The sequence below is a fragment of the Aspergillus uvarum genome, assembly GCF_003184745.1.
Source record: "Aspergillus uvarum CBS 121591 unplaced genomic scaffold BO82scaffold_93, whole genome shotgun sequence".
NCBI lineage: Eukaryota > Fungi > Ascomycota > Eurotiomycetes > Eurotiales > Aspergillaceae > Aspergillus > Aspergillus uvarum.
The window spans coordinates 72006-93095 of NW_020291390.1; the positions used below are offsets into that span (position 1 = coordinate 72006).

General features: G+C 49.2%; 9 protein-coding genes across 9 annotated transcripts; 4 read left to right on the forward strand and 5 right to left on the reverse strand.

Moving 5' to 3' along the window:
* Window positions 1–923: 923 nt before the first annotated feature.
* BO82DRAFT_296977 (GTPase-activating protein BEM3) lies at window positions 924–4717 on the forward strand (the record flags this gene model as incomplete). Its single annotated transcript, XM_025631925.1, has 2 exons — window positions 924–4050; window positions 4104–4717. 2 exons carry the CDS (start codon window positions 924–926, stop codon window positions 4715–4717), a joined length of 3741 nt encoding a protein of 1246 aa, XP_025486343.1.
* A 793-nt stretch (window positions 4718–5510) lies between these two features.
* BO82DRAFT_347782 (uncharacterized protein) lies at window positions 5511–6666 on the reverse strand. Its single transcript, XM_025633804.1, has 2 exons — window positions 6334–6666; window positions 5511–6229 (listed from the first exon to the last, which is right to left on the reverse strand). Exons 1-2 carry the CDS (start codon window positions 6401–6403, stop codon window positions 5592–5594), a joined length of 708 nt encoding a protein of 235 aa, XP_025486344.1. The 5' UTR covers window positions 6404–6666; the 3' UTR covers window positions 5511–5591.
* Window positions 6667–6892: 226 nt separating this feature from the next.
* Window positions 6893–7771, forward strand: BO82DRAFT_296961 (18S rRNA methyltransferase BUD23; the record flags this gene model as incomplete). Its single annotated transcript, XM_025631924.1, has 2 exons — window positions 6893–6915; window positions 6973–7771. 2 exons carry the CDS (start codon window positions 6893–6895, stop codon window positions 7769–7771), a joined length of 822 nt encoding a protein of 273 aa, XP_025486345.1.
* A 615-nt stretch (window positions 7772–8386) lies between these two features.
* Window positions 8387–10202, reverse strand: BO82DRAFT_322543 (isocitrate dehydrogenase (NAD(+)) IDH1). Its single transcript, XM_025632773.1, has 5 exons — window positions 10081–10202; window positions 9741–9798; window positions 9595–9669; window positions 8574–9477; window positions 8387–8509 (listed from the first exon to the last, which is right to left on the reverse strand). The coding sequence occupies exons 1-5, from the start codon at window positions 10111–10113 to the stop codon at window positions 8422–8424; spliced, it is 1158 nt and encodes a 385-aa protein (XP_025486346.1). The 5' UTR covers window positions 10114–10202; the 3' UTR covers window positions 8387–8421.
* A 1086-nt stretch (window positions 10203–11288) lies between these two features.
* Window positions 11289–11606, forward strand: BO82DRAFT_369631 (mating alpha-pheromone PpgA; the record flags this gene model as incomplete). The annotated part of the gene is made up of 1 exon (XM_025637174.1): window positions 11289–11606. The coding sequence occupies one exon, from the start codon at window positions 11289–11291 to the stop codon at window positions 11604–11606; it is 318 nt and encodes a 105-aa protein (XP_025486347.1).
* An 890-nt stretch (window positions 11607–12496) lies between these two features.
* Window positions 12497–13336, reverse strand: BO82DRAFT_296956 (uncharacterized protein; the record flags this gene model as incomplete). Its single annotated transcript, XM_025631923.1, has 2 exons — window positions 12497–13183; window positions 13238–13336. 2 exons carry the CDS (start codon window positions 13334–13336, stop codon window positions 12497–12499), a joined length of 786 nt encoding a protein of 261 aa, XP_025486348.1.
* Window positions 13337–13923: 587 nt separating this feature from the next.
* Window positions 13924–15484, forward strand: BO82DRAFT_359420 (proteasome core particle subunit alpha 7). Its single transcript, XM_025636573.1, has 5 exons — window positions 13924–14097; window positions 14166–14231; window positions 14291–14449; window positions 14537–14863; window positions 14922–15484. The coding sequence occupies exons 1-5, from the start codon at window positions 14095–14097 to the stop codon at window positions 15258–15260; spliced, it is 894 nt and encodes a 297-aa protein (XP_025486349.1). The 5' UTR covers window positions 13924–14094; the 3' UTR covers window positions 15261–15484.
* On the reverse strand, window positions 15106–16306 carry BO82DRAFT_396366 (lumazine synthase RIB4). Its single transcript, XM_025638835.1, has 3 exons — window positions 16199–16306; window positions 15974–16139; window positions 15106–15907 (listed from the first exon to the last, which is right to left on the reverse strand). The coding sequence occupies exons 1-3, from the start codon at window positions 16239–16241 to the stop codon at window positions 15490–15492; spliced, it is 627 nt and encodes a 208-aa protein (XP_025486350.1). The 5' UTR covers window positions 16242–16306; the 3' UTR covers window positions 15106–15489.
* Window positions 16307–16492: 186 nt separating this feature from the next.
* Window positions 16493–19414, reverse strand: gfa1 (glutamine--fructose-6-phosphate transaminase (isomerizing) GFA1). The gene is made up of 7 exons (XM_025636574.1): window positions 19277–19414; window positions 19071–19180; window positions 18940–19010; window positions 18655–18886; window positions 17190–18583; window positions 16975–17136; window positions 16493–16891 (listed from the first exon to the last, which is right to left on the reverse strand). Exons 2-7 carry the CDS (start codon window positions 19073–19075, stop codon window positions 16671–16673), a joined length of 2085 nt encoding a protein of 694 aa, XP_025486351.1. The 5' UTR covers window positions 19076–19180; window positions 19277–19414; the 3' UTR covers window positions 16493–16670.
* Window positions 19415–21090: the final 1676 nt, after the last annotated feature.

Consider the following 21090-nt stretch of genomic DNA (forward strand, 5'->3'; position numbering starts at 1 on the left):
AGATTTGAAACCAGAAGATAAGCTTCGTGTATGATCATGTTCAAAAACACAAGACTAGTTTGCTAATTTATTGACGATAAGAGCAGCCAAGGCCCAGGTGGGCAGTGACCTGTGGATTGACCCAGTGGGAGGTCTAGCCCGGGTCCAATCATGCTTATAGCGCCCATTGGACTCGATAAGTTGTTTTACTTTTCTCAACGCCCTCCCGCCCTTGTCTACACTGTACTTAGAAGACTACCTAGTAATTACTATATATGTGGGTTTTTATGGTTTTTCCAGTCCGAATCGTTATATGATGAAGGGTGAACTCGACTAGCGAGATAACCTCAAAGACCTTGACTGCCTTCGTGCTTATTTCCGGTCACTTCCCTCCCCCTATTTCCTCTCCTGGTCTCTCCTTCCCCACCCAACAACCAATGTTGGCGGCAAAGCAGTGACAACACCCACTAACTAGTCTAGAGTCCGTTCCATCCCCTTTCCCCTGCTTTCATCCATCAAGGGACTGATCTCGTCTCCGCGAATATTTAGGGCCAAATTCAGATATCGGCCGGCGGACCTTTCATTCCGAGGTTGCTCCAATCCTTCACTTCGCTATTCCATACCGTCATCGTCAAGCATTCAGACGAGTGCACTGGAACAGTTCGCTGCTCATTACTCGCCATCTCCCAATATCGGCTTGATTCCTCTGGAACGTGGCCCCGTCCCAAAGTGCCTCTTACCTTGCCTGCCGTGCTCATGCACCATCTCCGGCTTCTCGCTTCGATAGCGGCTCAAGATCGTTCAACCTTTCCAGAACAGCGGCCGGAGTGGGCGGGGGTGACTCGAAGCAGTATGATATGGATATGAACGGACAATCGAATGAAAACCAGTCGCACGAGATGCAAGGATCAACCGAGCTAAACGCCCCAATGACGCCTCCCTCAATGTCGCCAGTTACCTCTTTACAGTCGATGTCAGAAAGGCGACAGGGTCAACGTACAATGCCGCGCACGTCATCGATCGATTCTGCGATATCCTCCTTGTCATCTGCTTCACAGACTAACAAATCTTCATTCGACGCGAATGCGCTGAGTCAGGCTGACATTGGAAATTTGATAGCTACTGCGGGATCGGCTGAAGCTGTTATCATACATCTTCTGAAAGAAAAGCATCATGCAGCATCACAAAACTCTCAGCTCTGGAGGCTAGTGGACAAGCAGCGCACGCTCATATTGGGACTAAATAAAGATCTTGAACGCGCTACGAAGGAAAAGGAGCGATACAGAAAGAAGGTCAAAGAATTACAAAGCCTGCCACCGCCGCTACCGAATCCGACCAGCGAATTCATGTCATCACATCAGGCGATTGATGGAGCCACTAAATCCGGCCAAGAGAAATCTAAAGAGGCTCAATGGGAGTATCAAGCAGCCCTAGCGGATGATGCAGGTCTCGATAGTCATCAAAGCAACAATCGCTTGCACAATGTCCTTGCGGTCGACAAGCAAACTACTTTCGAGCCGGTCGAACCCCCTGAACAGCATACGGATCGAAGCATTGTAACCCACGGCTACCAATCGTCCTCTAACCTCCGTCAGGGATTGTCCACAGTCAACCAAGATTACCTTGCAAGCACTGGCTCGGTCGGAGATGATCGTAGACCTAGCAGCGACAGGTCACAAAGAATGTCTCAGCCATCTCGAAAGCCTCCTCCAGCGCCACTCAACCTCGGACATGCTGATCATATACCTCCTTACAATGTAGAAGATTCTGATTCGGGCTCCGAGTATGAGGACATTTCGGCAGTGGAGGAGTTCCCGGCAACCCGCGGCAGGAGACGAACGAGAGACGAAGATGACGAGAATCGTGAGGCGCTTTGTGCAACAGACAAGGATACTGCTCATAAAAGCTTGGTTAAGACAGCACACAGCCCACCGTCAGATCAACAACAGTTACAACCTGTCAATTACGCGGATTCCCGTCACTCGAGTCATCCAGTGGCACGTTCAAGGTCACTTAAAGGTCATCCTACAATCGCCATCCCAAAGAGTCCTGGACTACCATTAAGCCCAAGACCTGAAGATCGCCCTCTTGGATCCCCTTTGCCGCGTTTACCTAGAGAGATCCCCACGTCTCTAGTTTCCTTGCCCAAGTCTTCGGAGAGCACACTCTCTGGACTAGCGCTGTCTCCTCGCATTGCCAGCCACCCAACTCTATCTGCTGCAGGTCCGTACACCACCACGGATGACTGCGCTGTCTATGGTTCAGCTCCTGTCGACTCTCTCACTCAACAATTACCTTCAATCGATGGAGCTGTTAGGACAGATGCATCTCAGTCTCCTTGGAGAGGCATTGGTGTCTACCAAGGCCTTGTCTCGATGAACCATCCAGACCTCTTGTTACCACCTAACGCACTGCCCCTGGTTCATGTCAAAGTCTCGTCTTCACGCCTGCGGCCCTCCCGCAACAGTTACCTGGCCCCAAGGCCATTGGAAGAGGAGCCAGTCTTTACTTTAGGTGTATTCTCTAGGTCTGGTAATGAAGAGCTCTGGCGCGTTGAAAAGGTCATTGCAGCTCTTCCTCTTCTTGACCAAAATTTAAGGCAGCTGGGCTTCTGGGGAAGCAGGTTACCAGATAGGTCAATATTTAGCGGACACTCACCTGCCAAAGTCGATGCGAGACGTGCCGCACTTAATTCCTATTTTGAATCACTTCTTGATACGCCAATGGATGAGAAGGCAGCAATGATTATATGTCAATTCCTTACTTCCGATGCCATAGAAGCTCGAGACGACGAGACAAGCCTGCTCAAAGGGAACAATCTAGGTGGCATTGAAATTCGGCGAGGTCCGGACGGCAAACCTCGCAAAGAGGGTTATTTGACAAAGAGAGGAAAGAATTTTGGTGGATGGAAAGCTAGATACTTTGTTCTGCACGGCCCTGAGCTTAAGTATTTCGAGTCGCCAGGTGGCCCTCATCTAGGAACCATCAGGATCTGCAACGCCCAGATTGGCAAGCAGTCTCAAAATTCAAGTAGCCAGCCGGATTCTCCTTCTCGCGTTGAGGAAGACACCGAGAATCAGTACCGGCATGCCTTCCTCATACTTGAGCCGAAGAAGAAAGATTCCACCGCTCTTGTTCGTCATGTTTTGTGCGCCGAGAGCGATGAAGAAAGGGATACGTGGGTTAACGCGCTCCTGGAGTACGTTGACGCACGAACCGAGGACAAAGATGAGCCTTACAGCACGCCCTCTAGAGTCCAAACGCCTTTGGGGAAGTCCGCGGCGAACGCGCCTGCAAAGTCTAGGCTGTTTGCCAACACAAGCTACAAAAAACAAAATAAGGGCCTCGAGAACTCGGATGTGGAGGGTCTCGACGCTGTCCAAGGATTCAGTTATGATGATGCTGTTCCTGCCGAACCACCAGTTATTGGACCCTCCGTGGACACGCAGGCCCCTAAATCACCTGTAATCTTTTCAGGCCTACCGACAGATGGTCAAGATGCCAGTCAGGACTATGGCCAATCCTCGGCGAAAATCATATCTGGTCCTACCAACGGAGCTGTGATACAGGACGCAGGGGCCTGGGGTAATAAGACCGTAACAAGTGTCAAAGAGAAGAAACGGAGTATATGGGGGTTCCGCACGAGATCATCGATGGATCTAGCCTCACAACTTCAGGCAGCCTATGATGGCTCAACATCTCAAATTCTCAATACATTTGAGAAAAGAGACTCTACTAGACCCGTTTTCGGTCTGTCCCTGGCCGAGGCCGTGGAATTGTGCGCGCCTCGGGGCCTTGATGTTGGACTACCAGCTGTGGTTTATCGCTGCATAGAGTATCTGAAAGCGAAGGGTGCAGAGTCGGAGGAGGGGATCTTCCGTCTGAGTGGTTCCAATGTCGTTGTGAAAGCATTAAAGGAACGTTTCAATAATGAGGGCGACGTGGATTTCCTGGCCGATGATGAGTACCATGATGTGCATGCTGTTGCATCTCTTTTCAAACAATACCTCCGGGAGCTTCCTACGACCGTCCTAACCCGTGAATTGCACTTGGATTTCCTGCGAGTCCTCGGTGAGTAAATATTGACTTTATAGCTTTAAGATCGTTGCTCATGATATACCTAGACCTCCAGGAGAAGAAACAGAAGATCGCAGCATTCAATGTCCTTGTCCACCGATTACCCAAGCCGAATCTTGCTTTGCTACGTGCATTAGCCCAGTTTCTGATGATCATTGTGAACAATTCCGACATTAATAAGATGACGATCAGAAATGTCGGCATTGTTTTCGCACCCACCCTCAACATACCAGCGCCAGTCTTCTCCACTTTCCTCACTGATTATGAAGAGATCTTTAATAAGCCACCAGTTTCTGGTGACGAGTCACGGAAGTCTCGTGATGACTATGCCGCCATTCCAGAAGAGTCCCGTTCTCCTTACCATCAGGTGCTGCCAGATGCAACTACATCCAAATATAGTCCGATAGGGAATCAGGAGCAACCGGGTTATACACAGGATGCTTCTATGCTATCAGAGTGTATGTCTAGCTTCACGCAACAGAGCTACGAGATATCCAGTAGTAATGCTAGGTCCGAGGTGTCCCAATCAAACCGGTCGATGCTGTCGCCGAATATTGACAAAATGCGTTCTACGAAGTCCAAAAGGAGAGAAAGCTCTCTACTGTTTATGGATATCAACAACCATACCTTTTCACCTCCGGTGCAAGATGACTCAAACTGAAATTACCGGGCGTTGGGGTCAGCCTCGCGGCGAGGCAGGCTCTGCATGCTGTGAAGTCCACTGCACATTCTACCCACTCACCCAGTCCGTGATTGGTTACTGTCTATATACTCTTCAGTACTTTCTCATGCTTGATGCTATATGGCTCGTCTCCTTACGCCTTTCCTCCGTCTGCTTAACTTTTCTGCTTTGTCAGCTGCTGGTTGCTTGGCATTCGATTTTCGGTTCTTTCATCCATCGAACTCACCTAGCATGTCTCTGTTCTAATGACCAGCTTAATGGTCCAACGAATACAAAATGACTGTATGTTTAGCCTGACAACACTTGACAGGCACGGCATTGAAACGTTTAATACTAATGATAATATGAGAATGGCTTTTGTACACTCCCTAGAAGCCGGCCAACAAAGAGCTTCATGGATTGTTGGTACTGACTTGGATGGGCGTATTCTACCGATCTGCTCGCTCAAGTCTTTTCAGAATCGACAAAGCGAAGTTCAGAGACCATACCTATACCCCCAGCCTTGCAATTGAAATTTTGGTTTCTGCCCGCCGTGCCTACACGTTTCAAATGCATCGGAGCTTCTCCTCGGCTTCTCTTTCTCTTGTTCATATATATCTTCTCATTGCAGCGAAATATATATGCCCGAGTCACTTTTGAAGACTACAGGCTCGTTCTTTTAGGTGGTACCTTAGCCTTATTTTAACATACTCCTTCCTAGTAAACCGATGAGCGGATCATAACCTCTAATCAACAGATTCCATAATCACTTCTATCGTAGGATGGACATAGGGGATAAAACAACTTGTGCCATATCTCAAGGTGCAATTTATATTACATACAGATGTTGAGCAGAAAGACATGTATTAAAGACCTAGAATCTCTTCGACCGTTCACCTTTCCAAAATCCCATCAATTCCCCATTTTCGCTCACCCAATTCCGGAAGCCATCCACCAACGCCTTCGCCATTCCCTTATTCTTAGACCTGCTATCTGATGACAAAGCGTTGCTACTGAATGCAGAGCCAGGAACGTGCTCCCCTGTCACATACTCGGAACCCATGCTAGGCAAAACGTTTTCCCCAGCGCTTAAGCTGACGAAGAGCGCAAAAGGGACCAGCCAAACACATAACCCGAAGTATGATGCCACTTCGGTGAAAGTTGGCATATCTTCGACGTTGACTTGATATGGGTGTCGCCAGCTTGTTGGGCTTCGTGTCGAGGGCAATGGCTGTGAAAAGTGGCGAAACCAGAGCCAATGATTCAAACCCACGAGAACACACGACAAGATGAAGAGGGGGTCGGATAGTTTCACAACTGGGAAGCGGCGCAAATTGCTGGCATATACAAGGTGGGAACCGATACTTAGGGCTGAGAGGCCGAGAGGAAACCGATCAAACACGACGAGAAGCATCTGAACGAGGATTATACTGTAAATCAGCCGAGACAGTAACCGACGCGCAAGGACGGTGTGTTCCTCCACGAGCTCTGACAGGTAATATAGCCCCGAAGCTAGAGTACGTTAACACTGGAGCCAAACTTCCGACTCTCCGGAACCCAGGGGTATACGGCGAACAGCATCAGCGTCGTTCCCATTTGTCGTACTTTGTACGTACCTATTGCTAGGGTGAGGAAAGCAAATCCTACAATCACCCCCAAGTACCCTACAAGCGGGAAAATCCACATGATCTGTATTGGCAGTGGGCACAGGCTGGGACCCTGGAGTCGCTTGTTCTCTCGAGGGAATTCGAACAGCTGGTCAGATCAAGCAGCAAGCGGCTCGGTCTTCTGGACTGAGGTTAAGATGGAGAAATGACTTTGAAAGCTCTCGCGGTCACATAGAGAAAGCTAATATTAGCCACCGCTGCCACCGAGGATGAAAAGGAGGAAGAAAGCAGGTGGCCTAGATATACTGCATGCGTGTCGTGGCGGAGTTCCATACAGGGTCGGGTCGGCAGGTGCGGGCCCGCAGGCGGCCAGGGAATTTCCGTTTTTTTTCTTCTGTGCCGCCGACAGCTAATTGACTTCAAACCCCGAGTCAAGTTTTGTCTAAGACCTCCTTGGAACTATTTGAGTTTTCCAGTGATTCTACCTTTCTCTCATCGGCAGCGAGATACAATCCCCAGTCTATCAGTTTTATCACAGAGAAACCCTCTGTTATCGTCATAGTCAATCATGTCACGTCCCGAAGACATCCTGTATGTTCTGCAGTACTGTCTCCTTCTACCTGATACTAACATCAATGACTATTATAGACCCCCCGATCTATATTATAATGACCGCGAAGCGTCATTATACACCTCCAACTCAAGAATCAAAAGAGTGCAAGCAGAGATGACGCACAGAGCACTTGAGCTCCTCGATCTACGAACCCCATCCCTTATATTAGACGCTGGTTGCGGCTCTGGTCTCTCGAGTGAAATTATATCTGCAGGCGGTCACCAAGTCATCGGCCTTGACATTTCAGCTTCAATGCTTGATATAGCGGTTCAGCGCGATATCGGAAGCGACCTATTCCTTTCCGATCTCGGCCAGGGCGTGCCATTACGCGCCGGATCACTAGACGCAGCGATCAGCATCAGTGCAATTCAGTGGCTGTGCAATGCAGAATCGAGTGATGTCAGCGCTGAGGGCCGATTGCGGAGATTCTTCGAGGGCCTCTATGCTAGTCTTCGACGCGGGGGCCGCGCAGTCTGTCAATTCTACCCAAAGAATGATGCTCAGCGAAGCATGATCAGTGGAGCTGCTATGAAGGCCGGTTTCGGTGCAGGTATCCTAGAAGATGATCCCGGCACGAAGAACAGCAAGTTGTACCTCGTTCTCACAGTTGGTGGTGGCGGGCTGCAGGGTGACATTACCGGGGTTGTGAATGGCATGAGCGATGTCGATGTCCTTGATGCTAGAAAAAGCGCCACTGAAAAGGGGCGAGCACTGCCCTCTCGGAAAGGCGACAAGGCTTGGATTTTGCGTAAGAAAGAACAAATGACCCGGAAGGGCAAGGTGGTCAAAGCAAATTCGAAATACACTGGCAGAAAACGGCGCCCTGCATTTTGATCGCATTTCATGTGGCCTGCCCGAGTGTTCTGCGCAGGACATCAATCCTTTTATTGTTACAAACAGATTTTTTCTGCAGATTGTGGCATCAACTAAGGCATAGCCACTTTGGCTAGCCGCACCGAGTCTGTCAAAGTAGCAGCTCATATCAAAGCCGGCCTGACGCACGGAAGAGGTGTATAGCAACATCTGCATGGCTTTTGCATTGCATGTGATGCAGTGCAATTTGCTTCGTTGGACATTATTCCTCCAGGTCTTTTCACCAGCTCATTTAGTGAGCGATTTGGATTAACCGAGACCCTGAATTTACGCATAAGTTTGGGTATTTGTTCACTCTGCCAGTGGATTATAGCTAAAACTTAGCGGATTGCTGTTAAGGGTTCAAATGTGCAGGTTAGTAGACAGCTGGGAATCCTTCATGGGTCGCTGTTTACTTGTGTCACGTTCGTCCTGCGTGCTTTGTTCTACGATTTTGTCCGAGGATTTTGTATTGTGCAGGACAAATTGGTGGTGTACATGTGGATGATAAGAACATATAGCGACAGTACCAGAAATGAGCATAGTCTACCAGGCAAGGAATAGATTAACAGTTTACGGGCCTATACAAGCTCTCATCATCATAATAGTAGCAAGTTCAAAGAGAAAGTTCTTTACAGAGCAGCCTCCATCTTGTCAAGAACGGCTCTGGTAAACTCGTGGGTGGTGGCCTGACCGCCCATGTCACGAGTTCTTGTTTTACTGACGAACGAAGCATTAGTCAAAAGTCCGCAATGACCCTGGGACTGGCGAGAAAACGACTTACCCTTCACCAATCACGTCATACACCGCCTTCGAGATCCTGTTCGCGTGATCATCTAGACCAATATGGCGAAGAAGCATAGATCCGGACAGAATCATGGCGCTGGGGTTCGCTTGATCTTTGCCCTTGATATCAAGGCCGACGTGGCGACATCCGGGCTCGAACACAGCGACGTCACGACCCATGTTGCAACCAGGAACCACACCAGGACCACCAACGAGGGCAGCACCAATGTTAGAGAGAATACCACCGTACAGGTTAGGCATGACCATCACATCAAACTGCTGGGGGCGCGAGACAGCCTGCATGGAGGCGTTATCAACAATCATGTCGTTGACCTCCAAAGTTGGGTAGTTCTCAGCAACCTTGTGGAAGGTACTGCGGAACAGACCATCCGCAAGTTTCATGATGTTAGCCTTGTGGATGCAGGTGACCTTTTTCCTGTTATTGGCAAGAGCGAAACCAAAGGCGAACTTGGCGATGCGCTCAGACTTGGCACGAGTAATAATCTTCAGTGACTCCACAACACCTTGCACGGACTGGTGTTCAAGGCCGGAGTATTCACCCTCGGTATTCTCACGGATGATGCACAGATCAACGTTCTCGTGGCGTGTCTTGTAGCCGGGAATATTCTTAATGAGGACAACCGACGCGAAGATATCGAGCTCCTGACGAAGAGCAACGTTGAATGACTGGTGACCGGAGCGCTCAACGGGAGTGAACAAGATACCCTTGAGACCCAGCTTGTTCCGTCGCAGAGATGCGATGGACTCCTTGAAGAGTTCCTCCGAGTGCTTATTGCCGGTGTCCACACCACTAACATCCACTTGCTCCCACTCAATGGGGACATTGTCGGCCTTGAAAATTGTTTTCACCGACTCAGCAACTTCAGCGCCGATTCCGTCGCCTGTGATAATAGTTGATTTCAGGTCAGCATCCGTGGTGACGAGCGAAGCGAAAAGATGGCCGGAGCCAAATATAGGGGGCGATGATGTATCTTGGAGAGATATTGGGGTCAAGGTACCTGGAATGAGTGTGACGGTGTACTTGCCGCCATATTTGGTCGGCTTGAAAATGTCCGACTGAACGCTAGCAAAGGCTGGCGGCGGAAGGTTAGCCACAGATAATCGTTGACAAACCGTGTCGAAGGCTCAGAAGGAGTTGACACACATCTAACGGGGATAGAGGAGCGGGCAAGGGTGGGCACCGCAGCGCGACGAAGGAGAGACTGTCACAGAGGCGTTAATAGGCGAATGTAGCAAGGCAAATGGGAGAGATAAGTTATTGCGCTTTTTCACAGATGAGAACATAGCAGAAGAGTCAAAGAAGAACAAGATCCGTTTGGAGAAAGCCGGCTTTGGGCCATCTGTTCCCAGAGTCTTTGTTTAAAGAGCTGGGTCGGAAGGGAATAATGTGCGGCCCAATAGGCAAGGATGCAGAGGAAGTGATTGATCAACTGATGCAGGGAAGAAAGAAAGCAAGGATTCATGGGTTTTCTTGATTGACTTACCTGCGCAGGCTGCGCTGTCCGGAGAGAGAACATTTTGGCGGAGCAGAGGTGAACAAAAAGAAGGGCAAGGAGAGGAGAGGCGCGGAAAAGCACTGGTTTGGCAAAGAGAACGGGAAGGAGAAAGAGACGGAGGACGGCAAGAAAAGAGCGAGGCACGAGACGCCGGAAAAAACGGGCGGATCGTCTCGGCATCCACCATGACCTTTCCTTTTTCCCTGACAACAGCACGGGCCGATCTTATCTCTTGCCTAGTGCCTGGCTGGAGCTGCTAACCTTGAACTAATTCACAGGCTACGTAATAAGATTGAGCATCTCTCCTCAATACAACAAAAATGTGTCAAGTAGGTGGTGTAGACTGTCTTCTAGTTCATAGTTTTCCAGAGCTGACTGCCAAAGTATCCGGTGTCGTTCCTCTTGCAGCGCTGATTACTGCTATCATTTCTTGGACCCACGCGATTAGATTCCTGCACCGGATACCAATGGACGCAGTCTGTAGTACTGTACATCTATCCCATTCATTATCTCTCTAAGATCTGAATCAATGGATGTTTGAATGTGAACTTTTCTTTCAGCTGAATCAACTTGAACTTATTGAGGGCTGAATTGGGAAAGGCTTAGCTGATCCCATTATTTCTTGTTCTCTTGAACACACCTTTGAACCTCATCTCTATTCAGGCCCTGATCGAGCGAACGGCAGGGATCTCAAGAACCACAAGGCAACATGCAATGCTCCTCTCAGTTTTCACTATACTCACGGTCTCGGCTAGCCATTACCATACGAATCCACTCTAGTACCAGATTCATGCGTCCGCCAAAAATATCAGGCTGCCGTCCTCTTGCTTATTTGACAGCAGAAAAGAAGCATTCTAGTTCATGCCATTGGCTCTTCTTTATGTCTCCATGATTGATGCTTCTTTTCTATTCTTTCCTTCTAGTCCCCAACAGGGCCATCAGTTTTGCCTTCGCCAACACATTTTGTGGGTCCACCAATCTAATCAATATAAACCCATTCTATTGAAACGCCTATTCAATGATCATGACAGCACCTTTCGCTATGTGCAAGTCACTCGTAAATAAGATGCTTCTCCCTTCCGTACTGCCATGGTCTGTACGGTGCCAGAAAGCAAGCAAATCTGTCATATCTGTCCATTCAAAAACAAATCAAACAAAATACCATTTTTTGCCTCTGCCAACCTTCAACCGCCGCCATGAAGCTCCTATCCTTGATGCTTGCCACTCTTGCTGCCACTACTGTGCAAGCTGTCAGTGTGCAAAAGTGGTGCTACCTCCCTGGCCAGCCTTGTGCCATGATGAAGCGTGCGGCTGATGTAACTGGAGAAGTCAAACGCTCAGCTGATGCCTTGGCCGAGGCTATGGCAGAGGCTTCTCCAGCCAAGTTGCAGAAATGGTGCTACCTGCCTGGTCAACCATGCCAGAAGATCAAGCGAGCCGCTGAGGCTGTCGATGAGGTCAAACGCTCCGCTGATGCTCTTGCAGAGGCCATGGCAGCACTCGATGACGAGTAGCGTGCCCCAGCGTGGCATATCAAAGTGGCCGTTTCCTCGGCCACGGATTCTGCCCTTCCAGGGCCTTGAATGCATCTACACGTTTCTTTCCTCTCTCAATTTTTTTCTTGCTATTACTTCGCTTCTCTCTGGAGATCAGATTGATTTATGCCACATATGCGATTCCTTGACGGTATTCCTGCCACAACCATGGGAGCTTTCGTTATACCAACCGGCAACAATCTCTACGATCCAAGATATGGCATTCGCTGAGCCACTCGCTAACTCGATTCTCCGGTGCCGTCCATCCCTTGTGTGGTGGTAGTTGCGTCAAATTCTTTCCTTCTTTCCCTCCTCCCTTCCTTCGGATCACGATTCTATTCATGACTCTTGCAGCCAGAAGTTGTGTGCCAGTAGGAAAGGGGCGGAGGATTGAACGAAAATGAGGCAACCCTTGGGTTAAGATGTCAGGGTGATCCAGCAGGATGGAGAAATAGTATATAAATTTGCTCTAGCATGTGCATAAACCTCTGCTCCAATTTCCCAATTCGTTCAGAGGGGTGGCACTAGTCAGAAAATAAAATTCCCTTCTTCTGGTCCCCATCAATCTCGCATGGGCATCACACGGCTCGGATTATATCGATATCACATTGCCTAAGAGACTCCATGGCCGATGACTTTTTGTTAAAGGACTGTGATATATGTGGTATTCTATATTTATGCTGCGCTGTCATTTCTCTTGAAGGCCTCCCGACTGCGCAGTCCGAAAGTATTGGAGCCCCGAAAGAGTGCACAAGCAGACTGACGTGACAGCGATGGGATTTCTGTACATTGTGAGCAATGATTTGTAGGTCTGATGGATGCACACCCCCAAGGAGCAATCGTCGATACATATTCTGGATCATGTCAGACTAGTACTTGGGTGATGCCGACTGCTCGTACTCCCACCATCTTTGCCCCTGGGAGCGATAAACAGGATCATTTGCAAGCCTGTATGGCGATCCTGTAGTGCGCTCGCTTACTACATTCCCGTCTCTTCCGTCAGAGAGCCCTTTGCTAGTTTGAGCGGCAGCCCTATAGCCAGTAATCATGTATGGCTCGGCATACGGGCTGGCGCTGTAGTCAACTCCCCGGTCGAAATCATACATATCGAGATCATCAACCGTGCGAGTCTCGAACGATGCGTTCCAGAGACCAGACATGCAGGCAGTCTTATTCGTCGCACCGTGGTCATGCAACCCGGCGCCCTTAGTCTCACCCTGGTCGCTGTGGTATCGGTGCTCCGGTGACAACTGCCACATCTGGATTAAGCGTGACCGTTGTTCTGGCATTGCTCCTTCGTAGAGCTTCCATTGTCTTAGTAAAAGTGTTTCTGGATCAATGTTGTGATATCTGAGTGTGTCAATTGCTGTGGGGTGCAGGTCCATATTGCTGGCCGGGTTTTGCCCGATACTATATAGCTTTGGGTCGGGAGAAACAGAGCACAGTGATTGGTCGCTGGCAAGGTGTGTTGATAGGTTGAGAGTCATACTCTTCTCGAAAAGCGCAGCGAGCTCTTGTTGGAGTTGCATGTTACTTTCGGATGCCGAGAGTCGGCACTACAAGCCCTTTTGGTCAGGAGCCGAGTTAGAAGCAGTGTTGGACTCTCTGACCTGACTACAGCATGGAACTTCGGTATATGGGGCGAGCGGTTCGGAACTCTTCGTCCCCTGGCTGCAGAAGAAACACTGAGGAGGAATCATAGAATCCATGGCAGAGTTATTGGTCCAAGAGAAGAGAGTCAAGTGCGAGAATGCCCTGGTGAATGAATATCAAGCAACTGGTTTGGGCGAAACCCCAATTATGCATAGGTGAATAGGAGGGAAGGAGGGAGCGTGATTGTCCTTTGAGCAAAGTCACTTCTTTTTGAGAGACAGCCACAGCGACAGACCAGGAGTAGATTGATACATATATATGGCACTGGGTACAAGGCAGTGAGAGCACATGCTGCCCGATGCCCAGTTGATCATGGTTTGTTGGGCACATGAAACAAGAAAACCAAGATAATTTACCGAGGAGTTCACGAGTAAATATAGTGATGGGTACAGCCACAAGTATACAGGTAGGTACTGTAAAGTAAAGATTCTTGCCTACACCCTTGTGATACTGAATAGTTAATGGCTGTCCGGCACTTGCTTACTACCTTGTACTTTTCTAGCGCTCACTTGGATGGGACAACGTCATCTCCCTTGATAGCATATCACGTGGCTCTTATACCCCTAAAGCGGCGAGTGGTCCGTGCGACATGAGCTAAGGTCAGGCAGCTCCTTCCAGTGTAATAGGCATAGGTAACGATCTACGCGCGTCAGCCGACTTGCTTGAAGTCACCATACCTTTCTTCACGCCCTTTCAGATTTATTGTCCCGGACTCATAACACTCTATACCCAGCAACCATCCACCTACGCCTGACACTCAATTCACATCCTCGTATCTAGATTCGCACCAATTTTGCGACTGTTCACAATCGCCATGGTTCGTTTGGGCTGTCTGCTTTTTCCTGACAACCCTGCTCCTACGATACTGACACTTCCATAATTTAGACATCTATTGGTACTGGTTATGATCTTTCAAACTCGGTGTTTTCGCCCGATGGCCGTAACTTTCAGGTAAAGACCTGTGCAAGTGATTTGGGGGGCCCATGCAAGTTATTGACTCGCTACTATAGGTGGAATATGCGGTCAAAGCCGTTGAGAATGGGGGAACAGCCGTTGGCCTCAGATGCAAAGATGGCGTCGTACTGGCGGTGGAGAAGATTATCAGCAGCAAGCTTCTGAAGCCTGGCGCGAATAAGAGGATAGCAACAGTTGATCGCCATGTCGGCATTGTATGATCTTCACCTCGCGCCTAAATATGGGCGTAGCTCTCATTGATGAACATGCCTATGCTAACATGTGCACTGGTGTTGATGTAGGTCTCGGCAGGATTAGTTCCCGACGGTCGGCATTTCGTCTCGCGAGCTCGAGACGAGGCTTCCTCGTGGAGAAATGTGTACAAGGGACCTATACCAGTCTCCGCTCTATCGAACCGGCTCGGCAGCTACGTACAGGCTTACACACTCTATTCGAGCGTGAGGCCCTTTGGAGTAACTGCTATAGTCGGAGGCTGGGACTCTGAAGCGGAGCTTGCGGTTGACGGTCAAGTTGGAAGCGGACCTAAAGCCGGTTCTGGCGGCAAGGTTGAGGGTGCAAAAGCCGGAGGTCCAGGCTTATACATGATCGAGCCGAGTGGTTTGTATTGGGTAAGGCCGCCTGGCTTCCATGGCTTTGAGTTGATGATACATGCTAATAATGTGAAAGGGTTACTATGGCGCCGCAACTGGAAAGGGCAGACAGGCGGCGAAGGCTGAGCTGGAGAAACTGGACCTAAGTGCCGGCAGTCTCAGTCTCATTGATGGCGTGAAAGAGGCAGCTCGCATTATCTACGTCGCCCATGAAGACAGTAAGGACAAGGACTTTGAACTCGAAATGACTTGGATTAGTTCACTAGATGGTCCAACGCAAGGAAGACACGAAGAGGTACCCAAGGAGCTGCTGGAAGAAGCCGAGCGGGCGGCAAAAGCGGCTCTCGAGGGAGATGACGAGGAAGATGATGCGGCGAAGGGCGACGCTGTCGACAACGAACGCATGCAAGAGTGAGGTTTTCAGGTTCCAAATCAATAGATAAGTAGGCGAACTCCGCGAGGATTGACGGCTTGTCTTCGATATCTCAACCTATCACGATAAATGGGATGGCCCTTCCTTGACATCGATCTAGTAAATAAGGCTTCATCTGCTAAGATATTCATCGATTGTTACCCTCGATCAAGAACAGGAAGAGGTTCTTTCCATTTCGGGCCATATGCCTTGAGTAACCGCTTGATCCACCCTAAACGTTTCTTCCTTCAGCCCAGTCTCTTCTCTTTGCTCCGAGTTCGACGGCTGCATTGCCCCAATCTTCGCCATGGTTATGCATGCCCTTTTTGCCCAAACCGGCTCTTTCAAGTCCTTGTTCCTCGTTCAGTACAGTAAGTACACCAAATATGACAGGCACGCCCGTCTCCAGCTGGACGCGCATCAATCCGTGAGTAACAGCATCGGCAATGTATTCGAAATGCATAGTTTCCCCTTTGATCAAAACACCTATCGCTATTATGGCATCGAATGGCTGGGGCGTATCGGTAGATGGCGGTTGAGTAGATTGGTTTGCAAGGTCTGCAGACGAAGAAGAAAGCAAGTCCGTGGCGCTGATGGCCTGAGCGGAAGCCGAGCTTCTAGCAGCTTGAATCTGCGAGGCGGCATATATCCTAGAAGTACAGCGTTAGAGGAACTACTACCGAAGAAACAGTTGGCTCTCCATAGCGCTCGCTTACCGCTGCGCGGCATAGGGCAACTCGTAGCTGCCTGGAACGGTATGCAGTGATATATTCTCCTCCAGAACTCCGGCTGATAGGAGGCTTCGTTTGGCCCCGTCAACAAGAGGGCCGATTATTTCCATGTTCCACCGCGCGTGAACGATTGCAACTCTGAGACCCGAGCCTACAGGGATTAGTATCAAGCGACAGGGCATGTGCAAAATGTTGAAGTGGGGCATTCACCGTTGTGTACCTGCGCGGCTCCTGGACCTTTAATTGAAGTCATGTTTGCGTTGAGCTGAGAATTGTAATCTGGTTACTCTGTTGGATTTTTGAGACTATCGGTACGAGATGTTAAGTTTATAGCGAAACTGGCAGTTGGCCGTTTGCGGTTGGAATCCGGAAGTGGGGGTCCGAACCGGCCCCGCTAAGCTAGGTTTGCAAAGCTTTGATATACGTGTATCAAGCAATCCTGGCTAATCCAGAGGGCCCTTATACTGGAAACGAGGCCATTGCTCGCATATATCTAAAGGCAAGCTACGGTAGATTGTCGGCTTGCAAAAATGATCATTCTCGAAGATAGACGAATACTTTATTTGAGCGCTCGCATTTTTTGTCGTTAGAGAAATTTAGAGTCATTTGTATGAAGGCTATGGCAGGAAACAGAATAAAACGGCCCAAATATCTGCTGCGCTGGTAAAGCCACATTACCAAATTACTCGACGGTCACCGATTTGGCCAGGTTCCGAGGGAAATCAACATTCAAACCCTCTGTGACTGCAAGCCAATAAGCGATTAGTTGGAGCGGGATGACATTGATAAGCCCTTGGAGACAGTCGACTGTCTTAGGGACTTCGATCTTCTCCGTCTGCGCCGAAGAAAATTCCGGATCATCGTGGTTGCAGATGACGATGGGGCGACCTCCACGGGCAATAACTATCATATGGTCAGTCATTCATTCTTGAAGGGCCGATGCCAAAGAATGATAATTTCGGGTGCGGAAAAGCGGTTGTACTTACCTTGCTGATAAGCATTCAGAGACTTGATGAAGATGTTGTCTCTGGTGAGAATCATGATAATTGGCAGGTTCTCGTCGACTAAAGCAAGGACGCCGTGCTTCAATTCACCCGACATGACAGCTTCGCAGTGGAGGTAGGAGATTTCCTTAATTTTAAGCGCACCTGAGAAAAATTAGTTAGCACCATATGGCGATCCCCAGAGTCACAAGGCATACCTTCAAGGGCCGTAGGAAATTGGCCACCTCTACCAAGCAGAAGCAAACTCTTCTGGTCCTTGAAAAGCTTTTCGCACATTTGCTTGATGGGCTCGTTAAGTTTCAGGATCTCTCTGAATTGGTCAGAGATCTTGGAAAGCCCCTCCATGATCTCCTCGCGTCTCTTCTGCTTGGAAGCGCGGTCTTCGCTCAATGAAAGTGCAAACATTACCATGGCCACGAATTGTGAGGTATAAGCCTTGGTGGAAGCAACGCCAATCTCAGGACCCGCATTGATGTGAACACCGCAATGGGTCAAGAGTGAGATAGAGGAACCCACAACATTGACAATACCGACAGTCAAGGCACCTCTTTCGAGACAATACCGAAGTGCCATAAGTGAATCCGCAGTCTCTCCAGATTGGGAAACAAAGACGCACGTGTCATCGCGGAAAATAGGCGCCTGTCTGTCTAGAAAATCGGAGGCAAGCTCAACGGAGATAGGAATCTCAGTAAGCTCTTCAAAAACTCCACGCACAGCCATACACGAATGGTAGCTCGTTCCGCAAGCAACGAAAATGATTCTTCTGCACCGCCGAATGGTAGAAATGTACTGCCGAAGCCCGCCGAGCGTAACCTGCTTGTTCGCAACATCCAGTCGGCCTCTCATGGTGTTGACCACAGATTCCGGTTGCTCAAAAATCTCCTTTTGCATGAAGTGGTCGAATTTTCCTTTCATGATTTCCTGCAACTCAAGTTCAATTGTCTGAATAGCGCGGACGTTGGAGGTTCCATCATCTTTGGTCAGCCGGTGAATGTTGAGCTGGCCCTCGTGGATATGAGCTATATCATCATCTTCAAGGTAAAGAACCTTCTTCGTATGTTCGACAATTGCCGATGGATCGGAAGACAGAAAAAATTCTGCCGGCTGGGGGACACCATCATCAGACAGGAAAGCACGAGACTGGGAACGGTGCAGGAGAGACTTGTCAGGAGGAGCGAGGAGCCCAGTGGCGGACTTTTTGATGGCTACATTCTGAGAAGCCTGCTCAGCCGGAAGCGCACCGTCTTCGGAGAACTCGACGTCCACGAAATCAACCTTCATTTTCTTGGATGTGCGGACACCGATGACCAAGGGAGATCCTTTACGGGCAGCAATCACTTCATGAGGGTAGTGCACGGACTTGATGAGAAGACCAAAGGCACCCTCAAGCTCCTTAACAACAGCCTTGGCCAGTACTGTAAACTCGATGTCGGGCTGTTGGTCGTAAAGATATTTCGTGAGCTTGGCGATACACTCGGTGTCTGTCTCCGTTTCAAACCGGAAGCCTTTGCTCTCCAGCAGAGCTTTAAGCTCCTTGTAGTTGGTGATGATACCATTGTGAACCACAGCAAACTCCCAGTTCAAGTCGGACCTATGCACCCGGGAGAACAGTCGTATACTTTAGCCAGAGAAACAGAAAGTAGCCAGAGACTTTTGACATACCTATGTGGGTGGCAGTTCTGACGAGATGGTGTTCCGTGGGTGGCCCAGCGTGTATGGGAGATACCAGCATGAGATTCAAAGGTCTTGGTAAGGTCGGGTTTCGACTCTTCAATAAGCTCTTTCAACTTTGCAACCTTGCCAACCTCTTTGAAGGCACAGACTTCATTCTTCTTGTCGCCATCGATCGCAAGTCCCGCAGAGTCGTATCCGCGGTATTCCAGTCTCGATAGACCTACGCAGCGTTAGATGACACGAGACTAGATCCAGCGGTACAGAGAAACTAACCGTTGAGCAAAGTATCAAGGATGTATTTGCGGTCCCTCTCAACGAGGTAATTAATGTATCCGAAAATGCCACTAAGCAGTACATTCAGGTCAGAGCAGCTCGGCCCGCACTGTCAGGAAAGCAGAACATACCACATGGTTGGGGTCCAAACAGAACGTGATGAAGATCTAGGCGATATTGTCTTTCGGTTGGAGATGCACTCGACTCAGGCGTTGGTCAACGTTTCGTCGATGGATGCCGACTGTGGGAGAGCATGTTAGACCGAACGGTGATTCTCTGAGGCGCAAGCGACAGACAGGGGCGTGCGGGGGGACGTTTCAGATTTCTTCCAACATACATACTATCAGTATCTTTCGGTTGAGATAGAATCAGGATCTTGTTAGAAGGAAAGACGGCTATGATCAGGGTAGGGAGAAAAGGAGATTCCGAAAGGTGGGGAATAAAAAGAGTAGGTAGAAGTGGCAGGGTATTAGTAGTAATGGATGGGGAGCAACAAACAATGAAGGTCGGAAGGAGGGGGAGCTGTTATGTTTTATGTGGTAAGATTGACCCACAATTAGCACACAGACCAGGGAAGCTGCTACAGGCACTCCAGGGCACAACCATTTATCAAATGAGCTGGCAGCCAATAAGCCCACTCTGCGCCTCAGACGGTCTATTGGTATGTTTCACCCGTGACTCAGCTGGACAACGACCGCTGGGCAATGTTGGCATCTTCCCGGGGTACTACTCCGTAGGTATGGAGGATTGCCGAACGATATGAAACCTAACTATATCTACTAAGTATTGTAGGTACTCTCCCTTGGTTGCTCTACTCCACTATTCGAAGTGATGAAAATCAAATACCGTGGACCCCGGTTTCTCATCTACTAAACTAAGCAAGTCAAGATTTCGACCCCATGGCTATGGTTGGAGAATCACGTATAGAAGCAGTCAATCGGCAGTAGTACTGTACTGTACAGCCAAAAGTTCATCGTACAGTTTCAAGTACTGGATTATTTAGTGGCCACGCCGCCACAGTCCTCTAAACATAGCTTTCTAATAATAGGCCACTGGTGTCTTAGTGCCGATTTGTGCCGTGGTAGGTAAAGTCGCTAGCTTACCAACTGACTAAGACCTCGTAAGTTAACTAGCTTATTTCGCCCTTCCAATTCAATAAAGGCCAATATCACCACACCAAGAGGTGGACAATTTTATGATTGCTTGGCTAAGCTGAGCCCGAGTCTCTTGGGGGATACCTATTTTGGCTGTATGCAAAGTCTTCTGTTTACAGGAATGCAGCCCCTGAAATAGTAGTGCAGTATCAAAAGCATAAGGGTCTTTGCCACCAAGACGAAGGCTTGATAGGCTTTTACAAGCCTCAAATGGAGAAAAGGGGAAGGGGTGTCCCCGGCGGCCACAATAAGGCATGGTAAAGTTTTTCTACCTTTGCCTACTGCTAGTACGGAGTAGTCAGTATGTTGATCTATACGTACCGATACTCAAGATGTAGCCGCGGTGTGCTGAAACTCCGTTCGCCAAGACATCCCCACCTCGCACCTCTCCCCCTTTCCTTTCCTTTCCCCCTAGCAGTCATACCTGGAGTACCGGTAAGCTACCTTGTACGGAGCACTTTCTACACATATGGTTAGTACTCATGTAGGGCAGGCCGGATTTACGCATATCATGGTGGAGTCTAAAACTTACATGCCTGACTCCTACTCCGTACAGTGTTGCCTCTGGACGAATATCTTCACTAGTTTTCTTTAATGCACGCACTGTCCGGCTACCCGGGCTTCAATCCAGCCCTTTGGCGTAATTCCCTTATTGAGCCGTGATAAGTTAGTCTGCTATTCAAGTCAGCGCAACGAGGTAGGAGTAGGTACTCTGTAGTCATTTGAAGTTGACCGGATTGTCGGCGGCACAGCACAAGGCGGTGCACCGGTGGGCCGACTAGAGGGTCCTTTCTGTTTCTGTGACGGCACAAGACACTGAAAGAATAAAGAGCGGCAGTCTATAACCCATTTTCTGTCGGGAACCTATATATAACGCGGTTCGCCTTTCCAAATCACCGCAGCTGAAGTCTGACTGGGGCTCCAAGGTTGGTCAAATGCCGAGTTAGCTCAGAGCCACCGATCACGGTCACTACACAGCTGAACACGTTTAGTATAT